General features: G+C 43.2%; 1 protein-coding gene across 6 annotated transcripts in view; it reads right to left on the reverse strand.

Annotated features, from left to right (window-relative positions):
- The window catches only part of stau2.L (staufen double-stranded RNA binding protein 2 L homeolog), a 144,383-nt gene extending 134,972 nt beyond the window's left edge, over positions 1-9,411 (reverse strand). For 2 of the 6 annotated variants that reach the window (XM_041565485.1, XM_041565482.1), the window contains exon 1: positions 2,301-2,336. In XM_041565485.1, coding sequence (XP_041421419.1) covers positions 2,301-2,321 — 21 coding nt within the window. In that variant the 5' untranslated portion in view covers positions 2,322-2,336. Of the gene's footprint in view, positions 1-2,300; positions 2,337-3,462; positions 3,683-9,185 lie in introns of those variants that run through there. The other 4 variants (XM_041565484.1, XM_041565488.1, XM_041565487.1 and 1 more) reach the window with 4 other exon arrangements.
- Between the last annotated feature and the right edge of the window lie 1,019 nt (positions 9,412-10,430).

Raw genomic sequence — 10,430 nt, forward strand, 5'->3', positions numbered from 1 at the left:
AAGTCCTCATGCCCTTATGTTCGACTCAAATGTTTAATTGTGGGCCTTGGTATAAGTTTGTTGTGTTTCCCAGTACACTGGCTGTCATCTACTAAGTTGCAGTCACACCTGACTGCTATAAATGTTGCTGTGTAGTGGCACCTGACTATCCAGCTAAACGTAGACAAAACAAACTTCAAAGAACGTAGAGTAAATCCATATATTATGCATAATACATTTCCCTGATTTTACATTTTCCTGGATTTTACACCATTTTTTCTGGTCCCCTAAAAAAAAAAAATGTAAAATGGGGGTTCTACAATTTTTAAGATTGATTTCCTTTTTCCCTGTAATAATAATAAAACAGGACCTTGAACTTGATCCAAACGAAGATATAATTAATCCTTATCGGAGGCAAATCAATTCTATTGGGTTTCATTATTGTTTACAAACTACGGAAAGACCCGTTCTCTGGAAACCCCCAGGTCCCAAGTATTCTGGATAACAGATCCCATACCTGTACCATGCAGCGATGTTTAATGGTACACCAGGATACCCAGCTGTCATATCATGTTAGGCATTTGGTGTTGGTGTGTTCTTGTATGTAAATTTTTGACTTGGGAATATGGATGTGGTCTGTAAACAGCTGGTTTTATTTTGCAATGTTTATCAGTAGTTCAGCTTTCATTTTGTGATGGTGTGCAAAATGGGTGTGTCTTGTGATGCTGCACTGGTGCACCAGACTGTGTTTTGTGTCACTGGGTACCAGACTGAATTGTGTGATGTTGCCACTTCCCTGGATTTTTTAACATTTTCTATTTTTGAGTGACATGCAAACAAACCCAAAACAGCATTTCTTAATTTTGAACTGGGAAAATAACCGCTTCTTGTTATGGTGCATTATTGTCTTTAGTTTCATTTTGCTTCATATAAGAGAGAGAGAGATTAGGATATTAAAAGTTGAGTGGCATTCTGATGCTAGGCCGGGATGTCATTATGTGCTTCCTTATGCTGAGCCACAATTCCTGGCTACATGTTGTGATGAAACACCACAGAACTGCAGCACTCAAGTAACAAGCTGCACTTTTTAAAGGAGACATATAGGATACATGAAAAAACCCTAATTTTGTAGGCAATTATAAGTAATATATGGTGTTGCTTTTATGTGGTGCTAAAAATTAATACTATCTTTAAAAATAGCCCCTTTATTGGAGCTCCCTATAGATGTTCTCTGGTCCCTGTTTCAAATGAGGGGTGGGCGTGTCCTAACAGCCCCTGCCAGAAGCACAGTAGGAGGGGGACAGCCAATCACAGCCTTGCAGTCACAAAAGCACAGGCAGGCTTCAGTTACCTATCAGGTCCTGCTAGCTGCTGATTGGTTCCTGTCCTACAGTGCAGTGAGCTGAGAGCCGCCGGCTCCCCTGCACAGCCTGGGAATTCAGGGAGCAGGAAGTGGAAAAGAAGGGAGGGATATTAGGGTTTTTACAGAAATATTCAATGAAACACTACTTTTTAAGCACAGTTTTTCTATATCTAAATGAGCATAATGCGCTGGTACATTCTTAGTTTTTTACACAAAATGTCTCCTTTAAGTTGTGGTGGGGTAGTGAGAAGTATTATGTGGCAGTGCGCTAGGGTCTAAAGCTGCTTCTTTACTGCAGAACATTGTGATATGTCACTGCATTGTGAGATTCCATCCTGGCTTATCCTACTGGGTTTTGTGATGTTGCATCCAGGGAGCTTGTCTTGGTGCACTGGGCCACACAATGGGTTTTGCAGATGGTATACTGCAATTTGTGGTAGTTAGCTATGTTTATGCCCTGATTTTGTCCTGGTGTAGCACAGGCTAATTATGTACATTGAGAGGCATTGTTGGTTTTACCGTGCATAGCAGGCTAGGTTTTGCTTGGCAAACTCCTATATAAGTTTATCAGGGGAATGTATTTAAAGTCACAAAGAGCAAAACAATTCTCACCAATAAGACTAAAAATCCTCATCACGCAATGCAATAGTGTTCCTTAAACTGTTATTGCATTGCGAATATTAATTGCTCACTCTTAAGAAGTGCTTGAAGGTGTCGTAATCTTTTGGAGCAAACATAACGACTTTTTCATTACGTTTTTTTTACTGGCGCAAACTATAAAATTCGCAAACAGTCTTCCACTGTCGGAAGTGGTCGCTAAACAGTTTCTGGGCTCGCCAAAGTTAGATTAAATTCGCGCAAAGCAAAATTTGTTCGCGCAAAGGCATAACTTTTTCGCATTGAGGATAGTTTTTCCATTAGCGACTTTTATTACATTCCCCCGATTGTTTGTGGTTACCTGTTTGCATTTGGATGACATGGGACATAAACAGCTGATGAGGTTCTGCGGTGTCAGGCCTCGTCTTGTCAATGTGCCCTAAGGTTCCTTGGATATTTGGGGTAGCAGCAATGTTACGGTGCATCGGCATACCTGAATGTGTTTCATGCTTGTGCAGGAGCGAGAGCAGGCTCCATGCTGGGAAGCCTAATTGCATTCTGCAGTCACAGCTTGGGTTCCCTTTGGTAGAGTCCTGCGCGGGTCCATTTTTTGGGACCCGTACCTGCAACCTGCAATCTGGACCCGCATTTTTACCCGCTTGGACTGGCTACCCGACCTGACCCACAAGTACCTTATCCGCAACCCTGACCCGCTGACCATCAAGAATCAGGAAGTGCTGTCATTGTAAACCAGAAGTGACATCACCGGAAGTAGCCGTGATCAGAAAAAAGGAGTAACTATCGCTATTGAGAAGACCCGTGGCCCGACCATGAAAACCCGCAGAACCGCCGACCTGCGTCTATACCCGCACCGGAACTTCTATCCCAACCCCCGCAGGGTACCGCAGGTTTTTGTGGGTAACCCGCGGGTACCTGACCCGCTGCAGGACTCTACCCTTTGGCACCATTTGTGAATGAATATGATGGTGACCTGTGACAATGATCTGCATTTTGTGATGCCACACGGGGCTCACCAGGCCACAAGTGTTGCCATTCCCCAAGGAGGGGGCGTAACTACAGAGGAAGCAGAGGGGCCCAGGAGATATAGGAGGCCCCAGGAGTCCCTAATTCATATACAATTTCAATAAATATTGGTAAAACAGGACAGGCTCTGGATATGTTGGGGACCCTAAAATGAATTTGCTGTGGGGCCCAGTAACATCTAGTTACAACACTGGCCCCAAGCATGGTGTCTGTGCTCCTACACTCTAGGAAATGATGTTGAGCTATACCTGGCTGATCTAATGCTAAGCTATACCTGGCTGATCTGATGCCGAGCTATACCTGTCAGATCTAATGCCGAGCTATACCTGGCTGATCTAATGCAGTGTAACACAGCAATGCTTCTGGGATATACACACACACCCCTTGCTGCCTATACAAATGCCCCGCTATCCCTCACACTCTGTTCCCTCGCTCTCTCCCATGTGAGAAGTTGGCTGTATGATGCGTTGCACAGTTACCTGGCTATCCCGGCCCGGGCTGCTCACACCTCCAACATTGACAAACACTAAAGAGAATGAACGGCCACGCTCCGCCCACTCCCCTGACAGCGGCGGCGCATACCAACACGCAACTGAGGAGGCGATCACCTGATACTTCCACAAATAAAACAGTCTAAGCTCGTTCGCAGATACAACAATAATTACAATCCATCTAATCTGACGTTTTTTTATTAGGTCAGAGACGACGTCTTAATCGGTTGCCGTTCGGGGTGTAAAGAGTTGCGGTATCCTTAGCGCAATTTCCCTTCTCGTCAATGGTAAAGTCCATCGCCCTCACGTTCGTAGATCCTGAAAAGCAGCCATTGGTTACCGCGCTAGCGGCTCCGTCTGGTCAATTCCGGAAACGCATGGGAAATAAGTGTTTGAGAAGAGGAGGTTGTTAAAAAAAAACGAGTATGGGGAATTTTATAAAGGGGCAATTTAGTAGCGGGTTTTAGTTGTTGGTCGGAGCCAAGCGAAGTCCGTGCGGATAAGGGAGTGGAACTTTAAGGGGTTATCGTGTATCAGGTGACTTGTTGTAGTGGCATTTGCCCGTGCATTGATACCGAGAGTTAGGTGTGGGCACCTCCAGCTGCAATGAGCAGCCTTACACTAGACCCGTCACGCGGAATGATAACGCCAATGTGAGGCCGCTGCACCACGTGATCAGCATTATCCCCACACTCTTGGGCCCAGCCAGGCAAAGATAGATTTGTTTGGGCAGCCCAAGAACTTTGTGGTACCAGCACCACCCACAATAAACAACTGCTCTCAGTTTTCTAAGAAACTGTGGGTTTCAATACCGGAAAAAGCAGAACTTGTAACTAGTGGGGCCCAGAGAGGAGGCAGTGGATAAAAATCATTTAGTTGTGGGGCACCATCACCTCTAGTTAAATCACTGAGAGTAGGGATGCACCGAACCCACTATTTTGGATTCGGCCGAACCCCTGAATACTTCACAAAAGATTGGCCAAAAGGGGAAAACATTTTTTACTTCCTGACAAAAAGTCTCACAATTTCCCTCCCCATCCCTAATTTGCATATGCAAATTAGGATTCGGTTTGGCCAGGCAGAAAGATTCGGCCGATTCCTGCTTAAAAAGGCCCAAGCCTGGCCGAATCCTGGATTCGGTGCATCCCTAGTACCAGCTTTTTATTACAAGGATTCCTTAGAACCCCCAAAAATGGCAGACTCCTCATTTTAAGCAACCTGTACCTCACAACTTGCATAAAGTTAAGTTAACTTTTAGTATGTTATAGAACATGGAGTGCCCATACTTTACTAATGCAGGGTCTACTTTTAGCATTGTTAGCTTTCTGTTCCATGGAAAATATTATTAAATATTGATTTATGGGGAAAATGTATATTGTTATATTTATACATGTATTTCTTATGTAACCTTAACATAATAAACATCTGAATGAAAAACATGAAATAGGAGGGTGACAGGCTGTTTGTTGACAGTGTCTTGTGATCTACTGATCACCAACTAAAGGTCTACTTGTCTACCAATCTACCTTTTGGGCCCCCCTGTTATAGAATGGCGAATTCTAAGCAAGTTTTCAATTAGTCCTCATTAGGGCTATTACACAAGGCCGTTTTTGCCTGTGTTGTGCTTTCTTCCATTCAAGCGCAGGAGTAGACGCAGTTAATTATTTTGAAGGGGGCTGTACTCACACAGACACATGTATGCTCTGAACGCAGGTAAAATGTAGGTCTGTGTGAGTACAGCCCCCTTTAAAATAATTGACTGTGTCTACTCCTGCGCTCCCCTGCAGCTGAATGGAAGAAAGTGCAACGAAGGGGAGCGCAGGCAAAAAGAGCCCTTATTTAGATTTGTCTTCTTCTGACTCTTTCAAGGTTTCAAATGGGGGTAACTGACCCCATCTAAAAACAAATGCTCTGTAAGGCTGCACTTTTATTGTAATGGATACTTTTATCACTCTTCTTTCTATTCAGGCCCTCTCCTATTCATTTTTCAGTCTCTTATTCAAATCAATGCCTGGTGGTTGCTGGGGTAATTTGGATCCTAACAACCAGATTTTACTTAACTGGAGAGCTGCTGAATAAAAAGCTAAATAAGGTAAAAACCACAAACAATAATAAATAAGACCAATTGCAATTTGTCTCAGTCACTCTTAGGGTTGCCATCTGGCTGGTAAAAATGTTGGTTGATCCCAATGTTATTAAGAGGGAAAAAAGATAAATATATAGGTAGGTCGGTATTTTCTTCTGGAAAAGGTGGCAACCCTTGTCACTCTACATCACTAGAAGTAATTAAATCTAAATATGATCAACCTGATTAACTGTACCTCATAACCAAATATACTGGAAAAAAAGCATAAAGTAATAGAAAATAAAATGACAGTGTTGTAGTTGAGCCCTTCCACTTGCTGAAACAGAGGAGCCATTTTCTGATGCTTCAGTCAAAAATGCTAGCAAATAAAAAGTCAAATGGTGGGTCCTGGGGAAATACACCTTTTATTAAAGTCATGGTGATTTTTTCTTGTTTTGCCTGCTCATTTTACCCCCTCACCATTCTTTTCTCCCCTGTAGTATAATGGGCCCTTTCAGCTATACAGGACTGTAACAGGTGCATAGTCTATAAAATGCCAGGGATTTTATGTGCGGACTGATTCTGTATCTATGCAATCACGTTACTGCAGCTTCATTTATATATGGGATACCAGGCCCATGCATTTATTACACACAGTGTTAAATAAGAGCCCCTTAATTCAGATTCATATTACATGGAAGCTCACTAACCAGTGTGATTTGTATCAGAACGTAATAATAATAATCAGCAGCTTCATGATTTGCAACAACACCTAAGCTGCTCAGAGCTCACTCAGCATGTGCAGTGTCACTGACACTCCTAACAAAAGCCAAGATAGTAACCCCCTGGGGGAACAACTTTTTAAGCTTTGATCATTAGTTAGAGATGTGCTGAACCTTTAGGCTAAGGCCACACTAGGCGATAGCGCCGCGATTTGACTCGCGGCGACTTTTCGCCGCGACTTTTAAGCCGCAATCGCTGGGGAAACTTTTGCGCTGGCGTCTATGGGGAATCGCGACAAATCGCCAGCGTAAAAACACACGCGGCGATCTTTTCTCTACTGTCGCTCGAAATTGCCTCGCTAGGCGATTTCGAGCGACAATAGAAAAAAGATCGCCGCGTGTGTTTTTACGCTGGCGATTCCCCATAGACGCCAGCGCAAAAGTTTCCCCAGCGATTGCGGCTTAAAAGTCGCGGCGAAAAGTCGCCGCGAGTCAAATCGCGGCGCTATCGCCTAGTGTGGCCTTAGCCTAAGGTTGATGCAGTAAGTTCAGTATATTGAATATATAGCCATATTCAGTTTTAGGGGTTGTTCTCCTTTAAAGTTAGTGTTTCTTGTTTAAAATATTTTATTTTCAGCAAAGTGAAACTGTCAAACATTGACATTCTAGAGAACCACTTGCAGACATCTTGTGGCAAGTTAAAGGGGACCTGTCACCCTAAGAAATAATACCAAATCCTTTTCTATCATGTTAATTGAGAAAAAAAACTTTACTTACACTATATATATTATATGAATTTTGTTTCCTTCAGTCTTGGAATGACACAATCACAGCAAGTAGGCAGGAGCCATTTTGTGGACACTGTTATTAAGTCAAGTTGTGTATCACCTCAAAATCTTGTGCTTGCACCTGAATGGGGGACCTTGCCCATGCGCAGTGCCCTACACAATTATAGAGCGAAAATGTGAGGAGAGCAGTGACATTTACAAAGTGCTGAATGGAAAGTGAAAGTAATAGAATGCCCCACCTCTCTGCCTCAGGCATAGAGGTGGGGAAGGTAATATTTGAGTGACAGCTTAGATATTTAAACAGCTTTAGAACAGGTATGAATGTTTTAATGAAAAAAAAGAATGTGGATTCCATGTTTAATTTGCAAAGGACTTTCATTATACAGCTTTTGATCTGTGGGTGACAGGTCTACTTTAAGTGAAGGCCATTTTCTATTTTTACCATGACAATGCCCCCCCTGCGAGTGAGACCCCCTTGCCCAACATAAGCGACTGACCTCACTTGTAACTGAATGGCAAAGTCCCTACAGATATCCCACCGTTTAGTCAGGACAACAGTGGAGGCTGCTGTATAGGTATGGGACAGATTATACAGAAAGTTCCGGTTTTCCGGCTAAGGAGGTCTTTCCATAATTTGGATGTTCATACCTTAAGTCTACTAAAATAAACATTGATACGTTAATTAAACCCAATAGACTGGTTTTGCCCCCAATTTTAATATCTTGGTTAAGATCAAATACAAAGTACAGTTTCATTATTAAATAGAAAAAGGAATTCTTTAGATTTTTTAGTTAATTAAAATGGAGCCTATGGGAGATAGATATTGCATAATTCAGAGCTTTCTGGATAACAGATCTCAAACCTGTAGTAACAAAGGGGGCCAATTCCATATTATTCCTTAATAATTTTCATTACATTTTCAACAAGCAATTATGAGTGTGGTATTGGTTTGTCTATATACTTTAGCCCCCCCTTACCTGTACTAGCAAGCTCAGCAGCCATCCATAATACAGCCCCCGTACCTGTGCCAGCAACCATCCATCATACTGTCCCCACATACCTGTACCAGCAAGCCCAGCAGCCATCCATAATACAGCCCCCCCTGTACCTGCAGCCATCCATCATACTGTCCCCCCATACCTGTGCCAGTAGCCATCCATTATACTGCCCCCCATACCTGTACCAGCAAGCCCAGCAGCCATCCATCATACAGCCCTCCAGCAGCCATCATATTGCCCCCAATCTTTACCTGTGCCAGCAGCAGCCAAAAACAAATCTGATGACATCATATTGCCCCCAAGTATTTATATACCTGTGCCAGCGCCCAGCAGCAAACATATGGCCCCCAAATCTGTACCTGGCTGTGCCAGCAGGAGGCTTCACACTTTCACAGTAATAGAAAGAATGTCTTCAGTTCAGTGCAACTGTGCAAGGCTAAGAGCAGCAAGTGCGAGCCACACCAAGCTCTGTGCCTCTCTCCGCCACCCAACCGCATCAGTGACGTCATTGACTCGTATACGCATGTCACACTGCACTGCCGCAAGGCACAGAAGGAGCTATAACTAGCGGTCAAGAGGGAGAAAGTGAAGGAGGGGGATTCAGTTGACTGAGTGACCATGATTACTGAAACAAATTATTAAATAAACGCTTGAAAAAATTAAAAGTGCGCCCCTCAATGATGGAGTCCTAGACAGCCGCCTACTCTGCCTACCGCTAGTTCTGGCCCTGATCCCTGCAGTGAGCACCAACCATCTGTTTTTTTGGTGTGCTATTAATGTGGACATGGTCTTGCGGTTACATGGGTGTGGTTTAAAGTGGGTGTGGTCTAAAAACAGGGAGTGGCTAACACTGGCTTCCATTATCGGCACTCCACCATGTAGATTAGAAAAATTCCAGCCGTCTGTACCATATAAGTTGGACAGCACTGCTCTACATCATACTATAAGTTAATTTAAAGGTGAACAACCCCTTTAAACATTTACATTCAAATAGAAAGATGTGAAAAATGAAAATTCACATTCTAAACGAAAGGTTATGAGCACAGGAACAGATTTGGAAACTATTCAAAAGTGCAAAAAACACACCATAAATGTCACTTCTTTTAAGAAATGCAAGTAGCAAGTGTAATCCACTTACCTTGGTATTTCAGGAATCGAGCAGAAATCATGTGCAATATAAATAGGCTTACATGTCTGCCCCTGAAGCCCACAAAGCAGACATAAAAGGAGGAGCGGACATTAGTAAACAAAAACTTGTGTAGGGAAAAATACAATAAAGATGAAAAGAAAGCACCTCATAAAAAGCACCTCTGAAATGCACTGGACAAAAGTACATGACCCTGCAAACATGCACACTATATAAAAGTATTCAGAATGAAGTCTGCTCCATGTGAATTATTGTCCAGTCTATTACATTGTAGGGGGTTATTTATAAACAGTGGGCACATTTTCTCCTGGGCTGTAACCCATGGCAACCAATCAGATGATTGCTTTCAGTGCTCAACCTGCAGCTGGCTGAAAAAAAGCTAATCACTGGTCTACAGCCCAGGTGCAAATTTGCCCAGTGTTTATAAATGAGCCCCTGTTGGCAGCTCAAATAACTGAACCACAGATTATGGTATTCACTTTTATAAGACTTTGGAGCATTTTAACAAAAATATTACCTGAATTGTATTTTCCCAAATGTTGCCATTAAGATTTAATTAGGAAATTTAGCAGTATGGGAATGTCCAGTCTGATCATATTGGGATGTACCGTATGTAGAACTTGAGGGGCAGTTCTGATTGTTAAGTACACCTTAAGGGCTCTTACACATGAGCGTTCTGACCTGCGCTCCCCTGCGTTCCGTTTTTTGGCGTTCAGCCGCAGGGGAGCGCAGGAATAGACGCAAGTCATTATTTGAAATGGGGCTGTACTCACTCAGGCGCGTGTAGGCCTGAGTTCAGACGCAACATGCTGCATTTTTCCTGCGTTCGGCGCCTCATGCGCCTGAGCGAGTACAGCCCCATTTCAAATAATGACTTGCGTCTATTCCTGCGCTCCCCTGCGGCTGAACGCCAAAAAACGGAACGCAGGGGAGCGCAGGTCAGAACGCTCATGTGTAAGAGCCCTTAGTATCACCATCTAATTTTAGACTTAAAATGTAATCTTATGATTCTATCTTGGGTCAACTGAGAGATGCAGAAGCAAGACATGGGCACAACTCCACTGTCCAGGTGCATTGACAGGCAAATCTGGTACATAGGGGGTCCGTACAGATACAGTTATGGGATCAATTATTCAGAAACCTGCTATCCAGAAAACTTCCAATTATGGGAAGGCCAGCTTCACATAGACAGTAGAAAAGATTTGACAAGCACTCCATTCACCTGTTGGATTAAAA

The sequence above is a fragment of the Xenopus laevis genome, chromosome 6L (genome assembly GCF_017654675.1).
Source record: "Xenopus laevis strain J_2021 chromosome 6L, Xenopus_laevis_v10.1, whole genome shotgun sequence".
Lineage (NCBI taxonomy): Eukaryota > Metazoa > Chordata > Amphibia > Anura > Pipidae > Xenopus > Xenopus laevis.